This window comes from Letharia lupina (genome assembly GCF_014066315.1).
Source record: "Letharia lupina isolate WasteWater1 chromosome Unknown contig_9, whole genome shotgun sequence".
Lineage (NCBI taxonomy): Eukaryota > Fungi > Ascomycota > Lecanoromycetes > Lecanorales > Parmeliaceae > Letharia > Letharia lupina.
In genome coordinates this window covers 706,311-728,050 of record NW_023502978.1, presented here as the reverse complement: position 1 = coordinate 728,050, position 21,740 = coordinate 706,311, and the positions used below count along the sequence as shown (strand labels likewise).

At 49.6% G+C, this 21,740-nt stretch overlaps 11 protein-coding genes across 11 annotated transcripts; 8 read left to right on the top strand and 3 right to left on the bottom strand.

The window, feature by feature from the left end:
• Positions 1 to 505: 505 nt before the first annotated feature.
• Positions 506 to 2,174, top strand: HO133_010673 (uncharacterized protein; the record flags this gene model as incomplete). The annotated part of the gene is made up of 3 exons (XM_037301525.1): positions 506 to 1,865; positions 1,917 to 1,973; positions 2,026 to 2,174. 3 exons carry the CDS (start codon positions 506 to 508, stop codon positions 2,172 to 2,174), a joined length of 1,566 nt encoding a protein of 521 aa, XP_037153159.1.
• Positions 2,175 to 2,537: 363 nt separating this feature from the next.
• HO133_010672 (uncharacterized protein) lies at positions 2,538 to 3,663 on the top strand (the record flags this gene model as incomplete). The annotated part of the gene is made up of 7 exons (XM_037301524.1): positions 2,538 to 2,589; positions 2,642 to 2,669; positions 2,729 to 2,811; positions 2,976 to 3,237; positions 3,293 to 3,395; positions 3,446 to 3,552; positions 3,606 to 3,663. 7 exons carry the CDS (start codon positions 2,538 to 2,540, stop codon positions 3,661 to 3,663), a joined length of 693 nt encoding a protein of 230 aa, XP_037153158.1.
• Positions 3,664 to 4,717: 1,054 nt separating this feature from the next.
• Positions 4,718 to 5,439, top strand: HO133_010671 (uncharacterized protein; the record flags this gene model as incomplete). The annotated part of the gene is made up of 2 exons (XM_037301523.1): positions 4,718 to 4,858; positions 4,906 to 5,439. 2 exons carry the CDS (start codon positions 4,718 to 4,720, stop codon positions 5,437 to 5,439), a joined length of 675 nt encoding a protein of 224 aa, XP_037153157.1.
• Positions 5,440 to 5,918: 479 nt separating this feature from the next.
• Positions 5,919 to 6,837, top strand: HO133_010670 (uncharacterized protein; the record flags this gene model as incomplete). Its single annotated transcript, XM_037301522.1, has 3 exons — positions 5,919 to 6,141; positions 6,198 to 6,709; positions 6,772 to 6,837. 3 exons carry the CDS (start codon positions 5,919 to 5,921, stop codon positions 6,835 to 6,837), a joined length of 801 nt encoding a protein of 266 aa, XP_037153156.1.
• Positions 6,838 to 7,497: 660 nt separating this feature from the next.
• HO133_010669 (uncharacterized protein) lies at positions 7,498 to 8,844 on the top strand (the record flags this gene model as incomplete). Its single annotated transcript, XM_037301521.1, has 2 exons — positions 7,498 to 8,622; positions 8,677 to 8,844. The coding sequence occupies 2 exons, from the start codon at positions 7,498 to 7,500 to the stop codon at positions 8,842 to 8,844; spliced, it is 1,293 nt and encodes a 430-aa protein (XP_037153155.1).
• A 291-nt stretch (positions 8,845 to 9,135) lies between these two features.
• HO133_010668 (uncharacterized protein) lies at positions 9,136 to 10,632 on the bottom strand (the record flags this gene model as incomplete). Its single annotated transcript, XM_037301520.1, has 4 exons — positions 9,136 to 9,492; positions 9,545 to 10,292; positions 10,344 to 10,461; positions 10,518 to 10,632. The coding sequence occupies 4 exons, from the start codon at positions 10,630 to 10,632 to the stop codon at positions 9,136 to 9,138; spliced, it is 1,338 nt and encodes a 445-aa protein (XP_037153154.1).
• Positions 10,633 to 10,957: 325 nt separating this feature from the next.
• On the top strand, positions 10,958 to 12,343 carry HO133_010667 (uncharacterized protein; the record flags this gene model as incomplete). The annotated part of the gene is made up of 1 exon (XM_037301519.1): positions 10,958 to 12,343. One exon carries the CDS (start codon positions 10,958 to 10,960, stop codon positions 12,341 to 12,343), a length of 1,386 nt encoding a protein of 461 aa, XP_037153153.1.
• A 753-nt stretch (positions 12,344 to 13,096) lies between these two features.
• HO133_010666 (uncharacterized protein) lies at positions 13,097 to 13,789 on the bottom strand (the record flags this gene model as incomplete). The annotated part of the gene is made up of 2 exons (XM_037301518.1): positions 13,097 to 13,181; positions 13,284 to 13,789. 2 exons carry the CDS (start codon positions 13,787 to 13,789, stop codon positions 13,097 to 13,099), a joined length of 591 nt encoding a protein of 196 aa, XP_037153152.1.
• Positions 13,790 to 14,437: 648 nt separating this feature from the next.
• Positions 14,438 to 16,596, top strand: HO133_010665 (uncharacterized protein; the record flags this gene model as incomplete). The annotated part of the gene is made up of 7 exons (XM_037301517.1): positions 14,438 to 14,729; positions 14,852 to 14,860; positions 15,002 to 15,249; positions 15,310 to 15,531; positions 15,844 to 15,870; positions 15,941 to 16,030; positions 16,078 to 16,596. The coding sequence occupies 7 exons, from the start codon at positions 14,438 to 14,440 to the stop codon at positions 16,594 to 16,596; spliced, it is 1,407 nt and encodes a 468-aa protein (XP_037153151.1).
• A 693-nt stretch (positions 16,597 to 17,289) lies between these two features.
• HO133_010664 (uncharacterized protein) lies at positions 17,290 to 19,500 on the top strand (the record flags this gene model as incomplete). Its single annotated transcript, XM_037301516.1, has 4 exons — positions 17,290 to 17,512; positions 17,579 to 17,781; positions 17,836 to 17,972; positions 18,012 to 19,500. 4 exons carry the CDS (start codon positions 17,290 to 17,292, stop codon positions 19,498 to 19,500), a joined length of 2,052 nt encoding a protein of 683 aa, XP_037153150.1.
• A 1,119-nt stretch (positions 19,501 to 20,619) lies between these two features.
• HO133_010663 (uncharacterized protein) lies at positions 20,620 to 21,405 on the bottom strand (the record flags this gene model as incomplete). Its single annotated transcript, XM_037301515.1, has 3 exons — positions 20,620 to 20,754; positions 20,824 to 21,128; positions 21,390 to 21,405. The coding sequence occupies 3 exons, from the start codon at positions 21,403 to 21,405 to the stop codon at positions 20,620 to 20,622; spliced, it is 456 nt and encodes a 151-aa protein (XP_037153149.1).
• Positions 21,406 to 21,740: the final 335 nt, after the last annotated feature.

Genomic DNA, 21,740 nt, shown 5'->3' with positions numbered 1-21,740 from the left:
GGTGGAGGGATAGGCACTTCAGTTCTTGTTTCGGATGGTTTTGCATCTCAAGACTACGTTGGATGGACACTCTGAAAGTGCGTGAAAGATTTAAGGGTCAATGGTCGTATTTAGTAGTCATCTACAGTTACTGTAAGATGAAGCTATCAAACAGTTCGGGATCATTTGTTTTCCCAACCTCCGATCCTCTCCAATACATTGTTTACCCCCGCCGCCCCACACCAAAGAAGCCCCTGGGTCTCTAGCAAGGCATTGACTCTGTCAGACTGGAAATCACAAATATCGCAACCGTTGGATTGCGCACGCCATCTGGGAACTGTCGCAACTGACACTCAGCGAGTGACAAAGCCCCAACTTCGAGCCCGCAAGCTGGGGGGCCTAAACAACAGCTCCATTCGGGCTGCGCATCTACTTAAAGACTGCCTTTCTGCGGCACTAAAATTGACTGGCTACATTCAGAACACCAGGGCCCTTCCTGTAGCAGTTCGATGGCTCCTCTCGGACGATGAACTCTTTGAACATCTTGTCCGCTCGCGTCATCGGTCCAACCCCGCCTCAAACGCCTACGACCCACAGACCCCGGTCCTACAGTGACAGTAATTTGAGAGAAGGAAATACGGACAACAAATCAAAGCGAAGTGCCAGTCAGCATGTCAAAGGAGGCGTCACAGATACGGTCGAGGAGAAGGAGGCGGGCCCTAGCAGCGCAGATGCCGAAGAAGACACGGGCGTTGAGACGACGCCAGACGAGATGAGCGAGGGTACTCCGCTGCTCGCCGGGGCCATGGAACCCGAAAGTTCTTCGAAACCTGGTCCAAGATACAGCAAACTCCGTTTGGCAGCAAAAAGACTGGTACATGCTCTGACCGAGTCTTTGAAATGGGTGCTTTCTACATTAGTCTCGCCCGGCCTCTACATTGTTACAGGCTTTTACGACGAGAAGGGCAGGTTCTCTCCGTTACTGCCGGTACGCAAGTTAAGCCGCGCTCTGCCGAAGCGTAACGGAAGGAAATCTACAGCACAGGCTGTTGGACTCTCGGGATCTTCAGATGCTCCAGCTGTTGCATTCTCTTCAAGCTCAGATCACAAGAATCTGCGCCGGAAAACGTCGGTGAAAGAGCTCGGGCTCAAGCCCAAAGAGGCCGACTGCATCTCTCCAGCAACCTCAGAATCCGAAGCTGAGGTCGGAGAAAAGCTCGTCATTCTTGATACGCCTCGGGAGAATAGACCAAGGCTCAACACGTCATCTTCATCGGATGATGTACCGCAGGCGAGGAGATCCATTCGCATAAAGCTGTACAATGAAGACACGACTCGACGGCGGAAGCAGAAAAAAGAGAGAGGGGATGTTGGGCATGGGGCCGGTGTTATTGGCCGCAGTCAACAACCTACGCTTACAGTAGCGAACATAAAGTCGCCAACATCACCTGCATCATCTCTGAAACTTACCAAGTATCCTCGCGCTCCTGCTCCACCGCGACCTCTCATTCCTAGGCGGCAACCTTCCTATTCAAACCAAATATCCTCACAAACTTCCACTAGACTCACGCAGAAGACATTGGTAATAGACTTAGATGAGACACTGATCCACAGCCTGGCAAAAGGGGGCAGAATGAGCAGCGGCCACATGGTAGAGGTCAAGCTAAATACGACCGTCGGCTATGGGGGAGCTACTCTTGGACCCCAACATCCTATTCTCTATTACGTACATAAGCGCCCACACTGTGACGATTTTCTCCGACACGTTTGTAAATGGTATAATCTTGTTGTCTTTACGGCTTCGGTCCAAGAATACGCAGATCCCGTTATCGATTGGCTTGAGCAAGAGCGGAAATATTTTTCGGCGCGGTACTACCGCCAGCATTGTACGTTCAGGAATGGGGCATATATCAAGGACCTTAGCTCAGTGGAACCAGACCTGAGCAAGGTCATGATACTTGACAATAGCCCTTTGAGCTACATATTCCATGAAGGTAAAAATGTTACCAAAGACCTAAACCATGGTATCTGACTGATTTATCATAGACAACGCAATACCCATCGAGGGTTGGATTAACGATCCCACCGATAACGACCTTTTACACCTTATTCCGGTTTTAGAGGCTCTGCAATATGTCACTGATGTCCGTGCTCTTCTGGCATTGCGAAGAGGCGAAGCGGAGGCCTCACGTTGAGCGGGTTTTGCATTGTTGACCGGAGTTGGGAAAGAGTAGTCTGGGTTTTTAGCTTCTTGTTCACAATCCCACAACTCGTTGGTGATCTTCAACATTAGCCATTGGTACCGGTTTGGAGCACTACGTTACCATTCTCCATGCCCAGTGCTGTCAATTCAACAAATTTTTCGTATCGTAGAGCGTTTGAGCGGATCCAATGACGTTTTCCGAGGTGCTTCTTTGACCCGAGAATCTCAGGTGTTAGGTACCTCAGTCTTGACAAAATCAACTGGAGAGAGGGTTATAGTTTTGACTCGCAGCTGTTTTTGAACTGATTATACCCCGCTCCCTCGTCAACATTGGGGCATCGAACTTTCACACTCAATGGCCGCCGACAAAGATGCTGGCACACCTCGCGTATTCCTTGCTCGTCATGGTTTGCCTATTTCTATGTTTCTATCGTCATGTCCCATGCTAACACATTATAGGTCAGACTGAGTGGAGCATGAACGGGAGGTAAACAATATTACCCATTTTTGCGCGAAGCGGTGACAATCCTTGACAATCTACTGCAGGTGGACTGGTACCACTGACCTACCTCTTACTACCGCTGGCGAAGCTCAAGTTTCAAGATCAGCGCACCAGCTGATTGGTCCTGGCAAGTCCACTTTTCGGAGCGTTCCCCCTGGACCCCCCCCACTCCCGCGTTTATGTGAGTTATAAGACAGTGATGACATTTTTGAGAGTATTTGTACTCCACTGGCACATTTCACCCCTCGAATATCAATATGGAGAAGGAATACTGACTCCGGAATCTAAAAGGCAAGTTGATTGATCCAGCAAAGCTGTCATTGATCCTCATAAGCCCGATGCAAAGGGCCCGTAAGACATACGAGCTGATGTTTGCGCCTGCCACGCGACAAAATTTGCTCAAATCTAAAGCTACTGTCTCGCCAGAACTGTCGGAATGGAATTATGGAGATTATGAAGGCTTGAACACGAAGGAAATAAGAGAATTGAGAGAGAAGCGAGGCTTGAACGGTAAGGACTGGGACCACTTCAGAGACGGATGTGAAGGAGGAGAGTACGTTGTCTACCATACCTTAAAAGGGGCCGTTGTTGATGAATGCTATATATAGGTCCCCTGAACAAGTAGTAGAGAGGTTAGACAGCATAATCGAACGGATACGCGAGATTCACAAGCCAAATATGCACGGCGAGAACGCTTGCGATGTCCTCCTCGTAAGCAGTTGAAATTGGACTTTCTTGTATTCATTGATCTAATTTTCAAGGTCGCTCATGGACATAATCTGAGAAGCTTTGTTAGAAGATGGCTCAACTACCCCATAGATTTTCCATTATCGGCGATGCTCGAGCCTGGCGGCATCGGCATTCTCAGGTATTCTCTAATTACCGTCCTCAAGACGTAGTCCTCGTATTGACATATAACAGCTATCAGCATCATAACATCAACGAACCCGCTTTCTTGCTTGGTATGGCGCTTCCATAGGCGGTCGAAAGAGACGGCAGTAGGGTTTGAAAGTCGACAATTGAGTGACGAGTGCATCTTGCATGGTAAGAAGCCGTTTCAACCAGGCAAAAGGGATATCTGGAAGGAGTTTCTCATAGCCCAAGTGATTTTGGGCATCCAGGCTGCGGACAGCGCGCAAGTGTTAGGTTCGAAAGTTTTCAAGTTGTTCATATGTCTTTGTCTTTGAGATTCAGCCGCTCTTCAGTGACTGATACAACTTCGCTCCACTCCCGCATTGCGCCGTCTCCTGCGTCTCCACAAGCCAAAGTCTTCTCCACAGGTCTCAATAGTTCGATCCATCCGTCATGCTCTTTGTCAACGTCCCAGTCTTTTCCAGCACCTGAATTTACTTTCTCGTAACGGGATGCCTCCACATCGCTGTGTTCATTGCTGCCAGAACGATGCGTTTCTTCCTACTGCCTTCAACCTCTCCAGTAGTGTCCCAGACCCGTACCACAGAGAGTAGCAAGCTGTCCGCTAGGCCGGCAGTCGTTTTAGCCATTGAGTTTGGCGACAAAGGAGCAATCACGAGAATATCCGCCCAACGTCGTAGCTCAATGTGAAGAATACCCCTACCCCACTCCCTCTCACCCATGGGTTGTCCCATTCATCCTCATCACGGTATATCCCGTCAACAGTCTTGCCACTGTAGAGAGATGTAAATAAAGGCTGCTCGGCGCTTTGGCCTGCGAATCATTTTTCAGCGGCTTTTGTCAAGGCAATTCGAATAGAAAGTTCATTGTAACGGGACAGCTCCTTCAAAATGTTGGGAAGCTTGATAGTCACAACGCTACCGCTGGAGGCTAGGAGAAGGTGTCTCTTGTCGTCACCAGCATGCTCAGATGCCACGAAGGGATTTGAAATGCTGGATGGTTGCCCTGGCAAAGGGCGAGGATTAGTAGAGGTCATGGTGGCTTCATATACAATTAAGTGCAATCATACCTTCTATGGTCCAGGCGATGAAGACTAATATGTGCAATCTCCTACAACACAGTAAGCCTGTAGAAAGAGGAATCTAGAATCCAGAAAGTGGATGATCAGGGTCCGTCGCATGGTCGATCTTGAAATTGCGTCATCGGCAACGGCTCACGAAGTAGATATCGAGTTCGCCCTTTCCAACTTCGTTCTAATTTTCCAAAACCCCAAGATGATTTGCAGGACAATACTTTCGCAGGTGAGATTGGTGTTGTGCATTAATGGTCAGTATGCTGAATATCCCAGGGATTCCGCCATGCATCGCGGCCTTCGCGACCAATCGCCGCTAATCTCTCCAAACCTCATCTCACGCGCCTCACACCTTCACAACTACGACTTCTGTCTACAGAAACAAGAGCGGCAATAGACCAAGCCGTGGCCTCGAAGCCTGTCGTACTGTTCATGAAGGGTACGCCAGAGACACCACAATGTGGATTCTCAAGAGCAAGCATACAGATTCTTGGATTGCAAGGTGTGGATCCGAACAAGTTCTCAGCGTTCAATGTGCTAGAAGATGAGGAGCTCAGGCAAGGCACGAGCCCCTTTTGTCTGCGAGATTCGTCCAGTACGTGCTCATGTTTCCGGTCAGGTTTGAAAGAATACTCGGACTGGCCTACGATACCACAACTTTACGTGGGCAAAGAATTTGTTGGGGGGTGTGACATATTAATGTCGATGCATCAGAACGGAGAGCTTTCCAGGATGTTGGAGGAGAAGGGAGTTCTTGTTCCTGCAGAATCCCCTTCGGAAGCACCTTCAGAGGCACCTGCACAATCGTGAGCTGATAGCTGTACAATTTTTCTGGAGAACAAAGCAAGGCGCCTCTGTTGCGAATGAATACCTGACGAGTTCAGCGTCATTAAAATGTTGCTAGGTTCGCCGTAGTTTGATTATGTTCATCATGCACAACTCAACAGAAATTGGCTTCCTACGATCGAAGACCGAGATTAAGACCCCATCCCACAATACTAATTTATGGTTTCATAAAGAGAGTAAAACAAAACCGTTCGGCAAGGGTTGTTCATCTATCGTTCTGCAGACCTGGAGGGCTGAGCTGGGATACATTCGCATTGTTGACTTTGATGGAAAAGGAGGCTGGTTCTTTTGCCACCGACTTCTACTTTCTTCCATGCACAAGCAGAAATTTTTCTACAACCAACTTGACTTTCTTCCTCTACTCAACCGGCTTGTTCTCATAGTTAACTGTCTATTTCAACAATTACTACACCTAACAACACATCCTCAACCCTTCACTCAACATGGCAAAGACCAAACCCAACGTCAAGGCTCACGCCAAAAATTCCGTCGCAACGAATTCAATGTTCAAGAAAACCGGGAAGGAGGCTCGACGTGAGGAGAAGTCCCACCATATGAAGGATGCCATTGAGAAACCTGCCAAATTCTCGAAGAGCAACAAGGGGTACAAGCCCAAGCACATAGCAAAGCACATCTCAGAACACCCTCTGGCCGCTGAATTCGCAGGTAAGATCCTTTGAATTCAATGTCTCTTTCTCCACTCTGAAATCAAGATGCGACAGGCAGCATTGAGCAGTCGCGTGAGACTGTTGAAGAGAAAGCTACTGCTATCCTCGACGCCACCTATCTCGCCCTCTCGCAACGCCTGGTGGACTCCTACGATTTTTTCGATCAGAGAGAGCAAGATGCCATCAAGGTCAGCGATGCGATTGCGGATCCTCTCGAGGAGCAAGAGCTCGAGTGGACCTCTACGGACGGCAAGCAATCCGGCAAGACTATGCTCGGCGTTCGCATGAAGAAATTTCGGAAGACTATAGAGGCCGAGGAGAAGGAATTTGAGCGCCAATTCGACGAATGGACCGAGGTGCAGGCCGAGTTTCGTCACTTCGCTTCGCTGATAATCGGTCCTGATGGACTTGACAATCTCCTGGCGGGTAATTTCGATCCGAACAGCTTTGTTGACGCCGAGCAGCGAGAGATGATGGAAGAGATCGAGGCTGAGAGGAAGGTATTCATGGAGCAGATTGAGAAAGCTGGACAGGAGGCGATGGAGGCAATGACGGAGAGCGACAAGGCATGTAACCCGTGGCTGTCTTCATCGTACTTTCGCATGCTAACCAAATTCCTCTTCACTAGAAGCTGGAGCTCAAGCAGAAGAAGTACGAGGAATCCTTTCTGGCCATGCTGAGGGATGACGAGTAGTAAGGGTGTGATTTTCAGTGACCCCAGTCCATATCGTGATGTACAAGAGATGTGGCTTCTTGACTCGGTCTGAGGCGGAGCTACAGTTAATTTTCGTTCTCAATGACGGTTAAGAGCGGCTACAGACCTCAATTGGGCTTCTTATCGCAGCACAAAGCCTAGGGTTTTCACCTATGGCTTTTCGGTCGAGATAGTTTTAAACCTTAGCCATCACACAGAATAAGGGTGTCCGGCTTCTGTCGGGCTGTTCAACCTTGCAGCGTCATTTTGAGCAAGACTGCAGCATGAAATCCAAAGCAAAAATGCGATATCGGCCCCACAGACAGCCGCTGTAAGGCGAAAAGGAGCCCTTGATTGTTGTTGAATCAGTTCTTATCATCCCGCTTAACAAGACTTTCTTTATGCGATCCCTCGAATGCTCCGGCGTTGGGAATGTAGTACTCTAGGGACGGTATCAATCTCTTGGCCCAGCAAGTGTATATAAAACCCTACAGCTCCTTCCTATCTACGTTACTGTTTCGAAAACACAAACCTATCTGATACCCTGTCCGTTGCTTTACCCAATTGATCGCTTGCCAAGCTCCACCTTCTGTCCGATTGAGCAAAAGTCATACATATTTCTTGTCTTCTCTCGTATTCTTGTACTTTGACGCCGTACAAATGGCCCCAACCGCCATTGCACCCTTTCAGAACTCATCAGAGCTCACTCAATGTGGCATCAAGCACACCATCACTAAGACAGCACCATCGATAACCCCCAATGGCGATATCACTCCTGTCATCAACGAGCTAGACGCTTCTAAGCTCGTCTTTACCCGCAATCTCAGTCCTCGTGCCGTCCCAGAGCCTGATTCTCCAGAGGTCTGGACACAGTCTGTGTGCACAGATCATATGGTGACCTGCCAATGGACCTCGACAAGCGGGTGGGCGGCTCCTCATATCCAACCTTACGGACCGTTGCAACTCATGCCCACCGCTTCTGTTCTTCACTATGCAACAGAATGCTTCGAAGGTTTGAGGTTTTATCGCGGCCACGACCTGAGACTTCGCCTTTTCCGACCAGACCGCAACACCCGACGTATGCTCAACAGTGCCACTCGCATATCCCTTCCAGCCTTCGAACCTGATGAGCTGCAAAAGCTCATTGAGACACTCGTTGCAGTAGACGGTGAGAAGTGGTTACCAAAGAGCCGGCCAGGCACTTTTCTGTACCTGAGACCGACAATGATCGCGACAGCGGCAGCGTTGGGGGTACAGAAGCCCAAGGAAGCGCTCTTGTACATCATCGCATGCTGCTTCCCAAATTTCGACACGCCGAGTGGAACAGCGGGGCCAAGCAGTAACAGTATACAACAGTCTTCAAAAGCAAGGCCAGGACTCAAGCTTTTGGCCAGCAAAGAAGATACCGTACGCGCCTGGCCTGGAGGATTTGGGTACGCAAAAGTGGGGGCCAATTACGGACCAAGTCTAGTTGCCCAAGGAGAAGCCAAAGCGAGGGGTTTTGACCAGGTGCTGTGGCTGTTGGGTAAGGACTGTGATGTCACAGAGGCTGGGGCGAGTAATTTCTTCGTGGTTTGGAGAATTGGTGGGAAGCTGCAATTGGTAACAGCCCCGTTGGATGACAAGATCATCCTTGACGGCGTGACAAGAAGAAGCATTCTCCAGTTGGCAAGAGAGCGGTTGGGGGGAGACCTCGAGGTTGTGGAGAGAAAATACCCTATGAGTGAGGTCGAAGACGCGGCAGAAGACGGAAGATTACTGGAAGCATTTGCCGCGGGAACGGCGGTATGCTCCCGTTTTCTCATAGACAAGGATTTTGATGTGCTGACGAGCTTGCAGTTCTTCATTGCGCCGGTATCTAGTATTCACTTCCGGGGGAAGGACCTAGAGATACCGATGTCTGAAGGTGTGACGGGCAAGTATGCGGCGATCTTGAAGACTTACCTTACCAATATCATGTACGGAAGAGAAGATCACGAATGGGGTGTTGTGGTAAATGAAAGATAGTTGGACGGTTGATAGTTACGATTTTGAAAAGCATTGTCGTTCACGTTGACGATGATGGCGTCGAGGGAGAATTCGAAAGTTGCTACGCATGACAGAGATGGAGATGCGCGCAGTAAGGAAAGGTGTTATTCTTTTTTAGGTCTGAGGTAGAAAAAAAGCTGCCAATGAGACTCGAGTCATGAAAGAGAAAGAGACAAACGTCGGAGTTGGACTAGAGTCACGATAGGAAGACTTGGACGCCATTGCCATGCAACAACAGTGATCAATGATGATATGGTGGACATCGGTTCCTCACCTGTTACCTGCTCGGTCCTTCTCTAGCCTTGCTGCTTCTTGCTCCATCGCCTCTCTTCTCTGAACAGCTTCTTCTGTTGCAGCTTTCTCGCCCTTCGCTCTTTGCCTCTCCTCGTACATCTCTCGACTCTTCAAGATTCGCTGCACGATCTCCCCTGCGTTCACATTCTGAAAATCGTGATTGCCGATCTCGTGATATATACCCAATGCTTTGGCGGCCGTGTAAGGATCATACGTAAGGGGCATAAACGACGTGGGGCCATGATAGACCGCATTGGGAATGCCGTACGGGATGTTAGTGAGGTAGGCTTTGCTAGGTGTGAAAGGGGCCGAAAATATGACAGAGTCAACATACTTCCTGCGGGTTAGTTTCAGAGGCTTGGAAAAGCGTTTGGACCGCACTCACTCGACACTGAAGGACACAAAGGCCACGCTCGAAAATGTTCATAATTGGGTAGTTTACACCTTTCCAGTGATTGATGACCTCATCATCGTGAACACCAACCACGATGTATGCAGGGCCATAGTCCTTATTGGGGTCCTCATACCATCCATTTTGATGGCCCATTGCTTCTTCCGCCATGGCCACTTGCCGAAGAAATTCAATGTGTCCAGATGAGAAAAGATCAAAACCTCCGTCTACGTAGACGATACGTTGGCTTTGATGAGGAGCTTTGCCATTGGCCATAGTATGATAGGTGCCTGTTTCCTCTGAGGCATGATCTTCCATGGCCGCCTTAGATCCAGCCCAGCTCAGAACTTGTGGTCCAGGTTGCAACCCAGTCTCGTCTGTAGCGTAATCCCTGATCCTCTGAGTCATCTCGTCTCCCAGTCTTCTCCGTTCTTCAGGGCTTTCAGATCCTTCTTCGCCAGCAAGTGTCTTCAGGAGTGACCTAATGAAATGGTTCTTTGTACAAAGAAGCATTCGTCCAACAAGATCGGTTGTGGAGATCCCCGGCGTTCTCTTGACCACCAAAAACCGACCAGCTGCTTTGACATACCTATAACAATCCTCTCCACTGCTGTCTGATGTGATATCGTCGCCGTGCACGACGTACTGGCAACCATAGTGGGATATCCATGGCAATGATGTGACGTATGGAGCATATGGAACGGACTTTGTCGACCAGCGACAGGCATCAACGGCGGCCACGCTGCCTTGTAGCTTCAGCTAGCCTCTCGATATGTTCCTGAGGGGCACCAACCGCTCCTTCAAAGTCATCACGGTTGGGCCTTTATTGTCCATGATTTCTTCGTCGGAATGAATCCCAACCAAGAGCTCTTTTCCCAATCTTCTGGCTTGAAGCATGGCGCCAGCATGTCCTGATTTCCATAAGCTCTCTGGAACCACCGAAATTCGGGACGCCGAGCATGCAAACCATGATGAGCAAAATCGAAGCAGCCGTCTACCCAGATCCTGTCCTCAGAAGTCTTGACATCGGTCTGAGGTTCTACAGGCCACTTGCCAGGCTTAGGTACAGCTGCGTCGTCCATTCGATAGGACAATAAGAAGATAGGAGCAGTGTTACTGTATTTTGGGGGCGGAGCCATAGGAAGTGATGGGATGTAAAGAGTTTCCCCAAATAAAGAGCTAAAAAAATGGCGGATGGTGGGGGTACCTGTCGATCCTTCACCTTCTCCAGCGCCTGATACTGACTACCTGTCCCTACAACTAGATAGCTACATTGGCTACCCATCTCATCTACAGCCTGCTTTATAACAACTTCATGTATAGCTTTGTATTCCGCCTACCATGACAAAGTAACCCAGACTCCAGAGAGACATCACCGGCAATGTACTAGCCTCCCATTGGAGAGATATGGGGCGCGGTCAGCATCGGAATTCGGTAGGACCAACAAGCACCACAAACTTTGTGTCCAGCATCAAATCCTCTGCCAAACGCATCGCCAGCAATATCTCACCTCCTCAACAGACTGACCAGACCTGGGATCTGATCGACAAAGAACACTCTCCAAGCTTCAGCACCAAACGATCCTCCACCTCTTCCAGGTCCTCCTACCAGGGAGCCTTTCGCAAAGACGCAGCTGCCATATCACAGCTGTCGGACAGGAAACCCATTCCCTCATATTTGAGCAGACACCAGCCTTCGATTTCATCGTCTATCACGTCACATAAAGCTTCATCCATCCAGCAAAGCGTGGACGAAATCCTCTCGCCAGTCGCAACATTTTCTACCTATGCAGACCTCAATCACTCCACACCTTCGCTTACAATGGCTACTACTGCCTTTGGAAACGGCCTTCGGCCCGAGTATGGCAAGCCTCCAAGCACCTCGCAATCGAGCGTGAGCTTTGGCCAAGGCGGGAGCAATGCCTCACTATCAGCCCCAAGTCTTCCGCCAGCCTCCACTGGAGGAGTGCAAAATCCAAGCATCGTATATCAGCAAATTCATGACGTGTCGTCCAAGAGGATTTCTACCCTTGACTACTTGAGAAAGGCTCATAAGGGCCGGGTCTATTGGTTTAATACGCTGCTCTTTAGCAGGTCCGATCTGGCTAAAATACCCTTCTTCGAGCCAAAAAAGCTTGCCCGCAGGGCAACGAACTATCTGTTGCTTGGTCTTTCCCTTCCCAACATTTTAGACTTGAATTCTTCGAACCCACAGGAGTGCCTCCGTGCTCTTAATGCACTTCTAGTGGAGTTCGAATCATACCAACAGATACATCCACCAGAAGGGGGTTCTGCTTCCTCTCTTTCTAGGGCACGTCTACCGCAAATGTTTAAGCGTGCCGCACATGTCAGTACGAAGGCTCGAAGAACAAGCTCAGCGACAGATATTGGGCTCCCAATGAATACGAGCGACCCAGCCGATCTGAAGGCGATGACGACTGGGGCAACGGCTGGGTCCACTGCGTCATCATTTCCAGCCAGTGAGCAGGATCTATTACCTGGCGAGGAGTACACACACTTGCTCACTCCGTCATTGCCCTTTGATCCGGACTTTTTTGAGACCTTTGCAACCTTGTGTGACGTATTGATCGATTGCTACACACGAATCATGGGTCTCATTCCTTCGCCAGCGCTGTGTGTTCCAGGAACTGGGGAGATTTTTGCGAAGGCGGATGCGAAACTACGCAAAATCATCGTGGCAGGCATTATCAAAGAATTTGAGGAGGAAAGCAGAAAAGGAGTCAAGGCTGAATTTGCTGGCTTGGGCAAGGTTTTGCTGGGGGGCCTGATGTGAATAGCTTTATTACTGGGAGAACCTCCACCACCACACCCAATCCATTTCGACTACATCAACAATCCAAGGTGAAGCCACAACACAATTAGGCGCAGTGCTTTAGAAATGTGCCAAGTTTCGATCAACAAGATCGGGCATGTGACGTCAGGTCTTGTCTTATACGAGACCTCCATGGTGGGACTTTCTAACTACTGAGGTGCACGCATGCACAACCATAGCCCCAGCTAACGGACTTTCAGCTCACAGAACCATGAATCTATCAAGGTGGGTGGGACAAGTTTCATCAACGTCTGCCATGCTTACTCAGGGTGTCAGGAGGACAACTCTCCATTCCGTGGGTGCGACTTGAGAAACATCTCTATATCGCTTCTCGGCTGGTAGAAGAACTGTACTTTGTGTCTTACTCATCAATCCGGAGGGTCAAGGTGGATCTATGAGTATATCACAGGAAACACCGGGGTGGTTCGCTGTTGGATTAAAGACCGAGGATGACTCCGGAGTCTTTTTATAAATTCAGGAAGATAAATTTACCATTCCCGCCCGAGCTGGTCTATGTTTCTGAGGGCTCTGTAGTGATAGATATATATGCAAGAGGGAACACGCATTGCCCGATTAGACGCCTTAGAAATGGTGACATCTCGCTATTCGTGATCATCCCGTGGTATCAAAACGCCAGTCTGTATGACCGCTAAACCAAGCCATGAATGCAATCCTCAAGAGAGCAAGCCCGAAGAGCGAGCCCGGTCTCGTCGATCAAGACGCCGCCATCTCCTGCTTTCTCCTTTCCTTCTCCTTTTCTTCTCCAAATACCCTCCTACTCATCTCCAGCACGGCTTCACTACACCATCTCAAAGTCAGCATTTCTTTTTGGGACAAATTATTGAGTTTGCTCGAAAAATGATATGAAAGGGGAAAGAAACAACTCAGGAAGGGTGCTTACAAGCCTTCCCTCCCTCGCCTGGCGTTCTCTCGAAAGCGTTCCACACTGGCTTCTTCGATCTTGGACCTCATTTTTTGCCAACCCCCACACAACGCTGTGATCCTTGCCTCTTGCTCGAACTTGGTCCGCTCGTGGCCTGGCTCACTTCGACTGTCGTCAGGTTGATAGACCACAGTTTCTCGCACACTGATCATATTCGACCATGTGAGGTTGGTGCTGCACATAGTCACGCGTCTCTCCACCGGGTCCACATAGGATGTTTCGTATGAGTGAGTTGTGCAGCTACCACCCATAATGGCAATGACCCATGCTGGCGCGGACTGAGTGCATGTTATAAGGCGCTCCGTGCGTAATATGCCAGTGCTGGGATCGACATTGCGGGAGAGGGTGTCGACGGCGATGACATGTGAAGAAGATTTGTTCCAAGGGCAGTATTTGAGCCAATTAGCTGTTGAGACTTCGTTCCAGCTGTAGTCGAAGGTATAGGTGGAGGAAAAGACGCGCATTCTCTGAGTATCAGAGGTTGAGGGGCGAAGTGGGTGGAAAGTACGTAGACGCAAAGCGAGTCTAATATGGGTGTCGGAGGTGTAGAGACGGCTTCGATTTAGGATGAGATTATGTTGAACTCATCAGGACTATGTATGGATAGCTATGGGCGAATATGCATATAGTTGTGGTGAAGAAATTAATTTTGCCCTGGGATTATCCTCGGAATTGCTTTACCTGGAAATTTTCTCCCGACGAACTCGGAGAAAAGGACCTCAGAAAAATCACAGAATACACGTAATACATCCCTTAGAGAATCTGTCAAATACTCAAATTCAGAAGCGGTATTATTCGTATCGACATACTCTATCTCCACCACTCTACTCCGTACTACAGTACTATTGAAAGTTCCCCCCCGCGTCTTTCCACGAATACTACTGCGTCTGTGGCGCACGCATCAAGGACATGGATCCAACATTCGGGATCGGGAAGGCGATCGGAGAGCATTCGATAATGCCAGCTGGAGCCATCAATTGCCCTTGATCCGCACAAGTAGTAGACCTCAATTCACCATCCCCCTCATCCCCCCAAAATCCTCTCGATTGACTAAATCATCAATCTTCTGTTTCAATTGCATTCCTTACAGAGCGACTCATCATACAGCCAAGATGGTAGAGCTGCGTAAACGCAAAGCACCTCCTGACCCAGCACCATCACGACCACCAATGAAGAAAGCCAACTCTGTCAAGTCAATTACCTCTAGCAAGAAGGGCGATTCGTCCGCAAACGGTTCAGCGGCTACGGGTAGGAAAGTGGCTGTGGGTGACACCATTACGATCGATGGTTTTGGTGGAGAGGTCGAGACCAACGATGGCGAGAAAGTGACATTGAAGAAACTTGTGGATGAAAGCAAATCTGGGGTTGTCCTCTTTACGTATCCCAAAGCATCAACACCTGGATGTAGGCATTCCACTGTTTTCAATTCGAGCTCCTCTGTCGTTTTCAAGTATTCTACTTACATGTAGCTACGTGTGATTTTTGAAGTAAGACGCTAGATATACTGATACAGGTCACCTCATTAGGTACCACTCGTACGTTTCTATGGAGCTCATATTCCCCCATTTGGAGCAAAAGTTGAGTCTCGAGACATGTCTCGGGAGTCTTCACTCGTTGCTCCAAGGCTCCATACACCTCCTCAAACAGGCAATACTGATAGCGGATTTGTAATCTAGAGGCGTGCTTATTTCGAGACGAGTTCACGCCTCTTACAGCAACTGGATATTCCATCTACGGCCTTTCAACAGACTCTCCCAAATCTAATACCACGTTCAAGACTAAGCAGAATCTACCGTACGTTCTGCTCTGCGATCCGACGGCGACCCTTATTGGTGCAATTGGTATGAAGAAATCCCCCAGTGGAACCACCCGAGGCGTCTTTGTTGTCAACAAAGACGGGAAAGTTAAAGCAGTTAGTCTAGGTGTAAGTCTTTTGCTTTTCCCGTGCCTGTGACCTCGAATTCAATGTTCAAGGTTTGACCAGGGTCCTGCTGCTACCGTTGATGTTGTTCGAGAAATTGTCGGAGGGGAGGAAGTTGGTGACAGAGTAGAGAAAGTAGCGGAAGGTGAGAAGCTCGAGAAGGAAATTGAAGAAGGAAGAACGAGTGCTCAGGAGGTCGGGCAGCCACAAACGGCGGATGGAGACGAAGTCCAAGCTGAGGTCGCAGCAGAAGTTGCAGATTCTGCACAGAATCTTGACGGAGGGGTACAAGCTTAGGATGTCTTTGTAGGCCATTCCCAGGCAATCTCTTGCCAAACCCTGCAACGAAGGGTAACACCGACTCCTCTCCAATCAAGAGCGGGCTTTGCACAGAGCTCCAAAAGCAGACGAGCAATGGGATTTTGAACCATGTTCCTTCTCCAGTATAACAAATGTATGCCTGTTCTTTTCTCACTTAGCTGCTTGGCACGCTCGGCACTTCCAGAATCCCTGTCGCGTCTTTATGAACAGGTCGCGTCCGTATGGAAAAGACTCATTCCGCTTATCCTCAACCTACCTAACATATTCAGCTGATAGCTGGTAGATGTGAAAGCAGTAGTGAAGGTAAACGAACCCTCGCCCTTTAGGCGAATCCAAAAATGGATCTCGGACTGACCAAGCTCTCAAATATCAGGCCTTTTTCTTCGCATCCATGGCCACAAATGCTGGAGCCGGAGCAGCGAGGCAACTTCAATCGGCGAGGACGGCTACGGCGGTTTGGAAGGCGAGTTCTAGCGCAAATCCTCGCCGATATAGCGCTGAGTCAAGCAGAAGTACACTGTTCAGTCGCATGGTGTATGGGAGCGCATTCGGAGAGCTCTTGCCATTGACCCGGAAAGGTCGACTGGGATCCCTCTGAACCCTCAATATCGAAACCCTCCTCCAGGCGCCAACCCACCAGAAGCCTATGATGACCCAGTCACTGTACCAGCTGGCGACATTGCAGAGAACGCGTACTACAAACGAGACATACGCCGCAACTATCCCCGACTCAGCGTGGTCAAACAGGCAGACGTTGTAGGGTTATTGTCTGTAGGAAGCAAAGCAAATCCAAAAGAAGATGTGTTACAGATAGGAGACGCAGGAGCGAAGCAAATGGTGCAGCTGAAGCAAGAAGGAGAGCAAAAGGGACTGTCAGCCTTTTTCGAGAAAGACAAGAATGTTACAGCAGGTATCTTCGGACCGGATGGACTTCCACCTTTCCCCAGTGGCATGAGCAGAGCATCTCCAGTGGGAGGAAGGAAATATGTCATGAACGCTGACAGAGAGCAAGGATATCCAGAGGAGTAGGTCAATAAAGCCTCGTGTCGGAGAGCTACTGCTGATAGACATTGTCATAGGTACCCTTGTCGGACCTTTGTATGAAGATCGGCATGAAAGAGGGGTCGTTGATTGGCTGTTTAGTTCGTGGCATAGCTGATCGTCAAAGCTGTATATTACAGACACTGATAACAGGCACTGAAAATCATTGTCCTATCTATCACCATGCTCTGTCCTGAATGGTGACAGACATTACTTCCATCCCTTGAAACGTCTAACGAGTATTGCCTTTCTGTTAACTTGCAGGGGAGAAAATATTGGTCTCTGCATTCGCGCACAACCCTCCAAAGCGACAATGTTTAGGACGTGACCTGGCCTTGCGGGCACGTACCCTGCTCGTGTGTAGCCATTGTGTACCTATCTCAAAGTCCATGCCTTCCAAACGTGATACAGTTTAGGTCCAATCTCTCTTGCACTGAATGAGTTGTTGAACCTCTAAACGGCCTTGCCTTATGTCTAGAATGCAGAATATTATTCGACAAAGGGAACGTGGGTCTCCATAAACAACAATGCCTAGACCTCACTAACATCGCTTTTATCAAGACAAACAAACAGCCCGAGCCCCATTTGAAATCTAAAGTACTGAAAGAAGGGTCCAGTTTGATAGTCCGTCACTTAAACTCTTGCTGTACCTTCTTCGGCCTGATCTTTCCCAGGCCAATAATGTCAGTTACTCAAGAGAGCCTGAGCCTTCAACTTTCGCCTGCCGACATTGTGCTCAGCTGCACCATCTGTCAGGAGACACTGTCGACTATATATGCCGATGATGACCAGAACAGTGGCCTCATACGCAAAGATCGCGAGGACTCTCAGAACGGCAAAGTCACGAAGCTTTGGCTCACTGAATGTGCTCATCTCACTTGCGGAAAGCATCTTCCAGGTGGAGGTAAGTCTGTGCTCCACCAGCAGCACAGAGTCTTTTATAGATAGACTTAATACGCCAGACATGCAGGCGCACCATTTCACTCCATTCAAGAGGTTCCTCGAGCGCCGTGTCCCCTTTGCTCTATTGAGAAGGACGACCACTCGAACAAGGCGCTCTTCTTTATCAATGGGACCTCCAAAGGCCAATACGATGAGAACATCCCAGATGTCTACTTCCAAATGCCCCCAATCGAGCTCAGTGGTGGGGACCCCGGGCTTGAAGCACTACGAGTGGGTGAATCAATTTGGATTTGACTTGATCTGCGATGGCTGACCATCATGAAGTTTCATTACCTTTCTCTGTTACGTTCCGGAACCAAAACACGCGAGAAGCTCATAGGGTTGACAAAGGCGCTCAAGCGATGGGAGGATAAGAAGCCAGAGATAGTGCGCTCTCTGAGCAGTGTTGCTCCTTTGCGAGAGTGAGTTCTGCGATACATGTGCCTACGCCTCTGCTGCAGGGTACTGAGCTTGCTTCTCAGTGAGCTGTTATCCGCAGGACGGAGGCTCATGGCCTTGGGCGAAGATGTCTCATCCATTGAGACCACGTTGAAGCTTGCTGGTGTCAGCCTAACCGAGGGTCTACGCCCTCAGCAGCAAATGGATATGCGCTCCCAGCATCAGAGTATGGACCTCAAGCCCGCAGGTCAAAAGTCCTCTCCTCTGGACGGAGGTTCACGCATTGCCCGGGGTAGTGCCGCTGATCTCGACTGCTTGAAGCAAGGCGCTGGGATCTTCAAAGGCCGTAGTGGCGTCACGCAACAGGACTCGATGCAGCAACATGGTTCCTCCTCGAAGAGAAAGCGTGTGGATTCGCGGAGCGATACCGAACACCAGACTGAGTACGCACTTCGCGGGAGAGGGTTCGGAGTATGTCGAAGTAGAGATCAAATGCCGCCTCCACCCATTCCCATGCCGCAGCCGTCTGTCTATATGGCTAGGGTTCCATCTTCTGACATGCATGGTCTGGATTACCAGCACGACCATGTCAACGCTACACACTTTCAACGAGCCCCTATCACGCCCCAGCGGCACCCCTCTCAAGGTGGTCTCAGTCGTTCAATGCTTGCGCCTGGCTCTTCGATGGAGCCATCCAACACGTCCTTGGCAGGGGCTAGGACCAACAATGGGCAGCCACCTATGGATCGCCGTCAGTCTCCCCGTGCCAACACGGGTACCGCAGGCCCCGTCTATGCGCGAGGCGGCTGGCAGCCACCACCAGAATCTTTTGACACCGAACACTCATTGGATTTTAGCTCGCCTAGCTCGTCACTGCCTTCCACTGGGCAGCCGCCTGCGCGTCGGTTTACGGGTTACCACCAAGGAAGCCTCATGTTCCCAATTGAGCTTGGAGATCAAACAATCGATCCAAGCAGCCGCAGCTATCGGTCAGTCAGTAGCGATGGCTCAACATTGTACTATCGAAGACAGTCAGCACTCGCTATGCAATCTCAGCTTGAGTCGCCGGCTCATTCACGGAATCACGATCCGTCTCCGAATAGGGAAGGTCGCATCACATTATCGAGGACGCCGTCCGTTGCCAGCCGGCATTCCTCTGACAGAGGCATTGGCCTTTCCAGCCATGTTCGTAGCAGCAGCCGTCAGACCAACCATCCCTCGGGCAACTCCAGCTCTCACCGCCAGCAGCTCGTGACCACAACTCCAGCGCACCAGCATGCTGTTGTAAGCGCTCATTTTCCCATGCGCCAGCCGACCTATAGCAGCTCCCTGCCTTCCCGCGGTGAGGCTAACACTCAAAGTTTCCGTCGGAATAATTCCTTCGACTCCGGTCCAACACCCGTGAACGGCGAGATGAGACCTTACTCTTCTACTAATGGCGAAAATATCTTGGTGGCACGGGACCCGGATCATCGTGCGTCACAAAACCGTGGCAGGGCTCCTCTCATGGAATGGCAGGCTTCGGGTCCCCGCCGCCGTGCTAATCGTTGATGAATGTTGATGTTCGTCTCGCAAGGATAAGACGTGCGAGCTTTGTTGTCGGCCTTTCAGTGTAGAGTAGCTAAATGTTTTACTATCACCATAAGCCTCATTTAAGCCGTTTTGTCTAGAGCAAAATGCAACATTCATTCCCAGTCAATTCACACCAGCCAAGTGAAACATTGCAATCATATCAGGTTTTTTAACGCCGTGGGCTCTGTCTGGAAGGCTCAAGTCGAGTTGAAATGAGGGACCTGCTCAAATTATCCATACAGTCGCGATGAGAGACACGTCTAGCATGTAGGAGAGCTCTAGCAGTTGAAACCTTGGAAAGAACGCCATGGAATGGGACAAGGAACCTGATGTGCAAAAGCTGCAAACTCGGCAGTCATTTATTCCATCCACACCAGAGCTACAGCTCTAGAAAGTGGCCAATCAAGAATCGCCCATTTATATTCGCGAAACCAGGACAGCACAACTCAAGTACTACGTCATCTTTAACGGTACCCAACAGGCTTCATTCGTAATTCTACGATGGACTATGCGAGGAACGAGGACCGTGGAAAGAACATAGAAGATGAAACAGACAATGGTAAATATCTGTCTTCTGACTTCTGCGTTCTGTCAGCTGTGACAATATGTAGGCTTGCGGAGAGAGCATGATTTATAAAGTGAGTGTCCACATCAGGGAGTAAATGCTGTACACGACGGAAGGATGTGTACACGCAACAAGACCACAGACAGTGTTTCCGATTCAGAGAAGGGGGAGTGTGCAGTCGTACAAAATCACCTTGAAAGCAGTTCTTGGCTTTTACAGGTGGCTAGTGTCCTGAAGTGACGAATAGAAGGCTTCATAGAAAGCATAGGCAATGTTAGTAGCAGTCAGATCAATCAGCGGTGGGGTCGAAATATAGAGAGTAGAGCAATTTGCTGGGTTCTCGATAAAGTTGTTGTTGATACACACAAAACTACTACAACACCGCCGGTAGCCACGCCATCAGAAGCACAATCGTCGGCTGGCTAGAAGAACCATACGATCCCACCTCTTTGTTTCGTATTCCATGTTTGCTGTATTTTGCTGATCTAGACTTCTCAAAGGCGGCCTAAGCTCTGCATTCAAAAACGGTACGTTTAGTCGAAGGGGTTGGTGTGGGTTCCCCAGTATGTAAGGAACAAGCTGAGACCGACGGTCTCGAAGACACGGGCAAGGGCGCCCACTGCAACAGTGTCGAGAGGACGCTTCTCGGTGAAGATTTGAGAGATGAACTATGATATCACGATGTCAGCCAGGATCATTCCGCTTTAAAAGGTCGAAAACAGGGCTATGTTACGTACACTCGGGGCAGAGCTAGCCATGAAGATCAAGCTACCCAGATAGGCGGCACCTTTGTAGCTCAGCGTACCAGTAGCATTGATCAAGGCACCGACACCGTAAGACTGAACGGCGCTACCGACTAGGGATGAACCCCATGCAGCGGCGGCACCGGCGGCCTCCTTGGACTTGAGGAACTCCTCCTTGGAATTTGCGGCTTGTGCGCGGTGATAAGTGTCACCGAAGACAGGTGCGAGGATGGCAAGCGAAGCGGCGTGATTGAAAATGGTGCCGAGAGCGATGGCCGAAGGCTTGACAGGTGGGAGGTCTGTAAGTTGGTGTTAAATGAGTGTTGGTACAAGGTCAACCATTCTTGGAGACTTGACGAGGGGATGCTGGAGGGATGATATGGAAGGTGGCGGAATTAGGGGAGAGCGATTCAGGGAGCTTGGCTTGGTGATTGAACGGGCAAGCGGAGCGAATGGTGATGGGAGATATCAAAGGCTAATAGTAGGCAAATAAAGATTGACCAGTGATGCAAGCTTGATACATGATAGACGATGCTTGGACGAGTGGCAGAAGGACTTACAGTGAAGGGTTGCCATTGTGACTGAGTGTTTGGTGCGAATTGATATGGTTGATGAGTGAGTGATTCTGGATGGTATGAGGGTAAAAAATTATTTTGTTTGGCAAGACGAAGAAATGGAAAAATTGGGAGGTAAAGCTGGGCGGGAGATGAAGTTGGATTTGACTTCTCCAACGCTAGCATGAATCCGGTTTGGGCAATGACGGCATGTCGTGGCTGAAAAATACACACAACACCGTGTAAAATGTATCACTAATAGCTAACGTAAGGTATTTGACTCCTGGTCCCCGCATGACTTGGCCTAAGGTATTAGTGTACTCGTAGGTATGGTCGGCTACTCCATAAGCTACATTA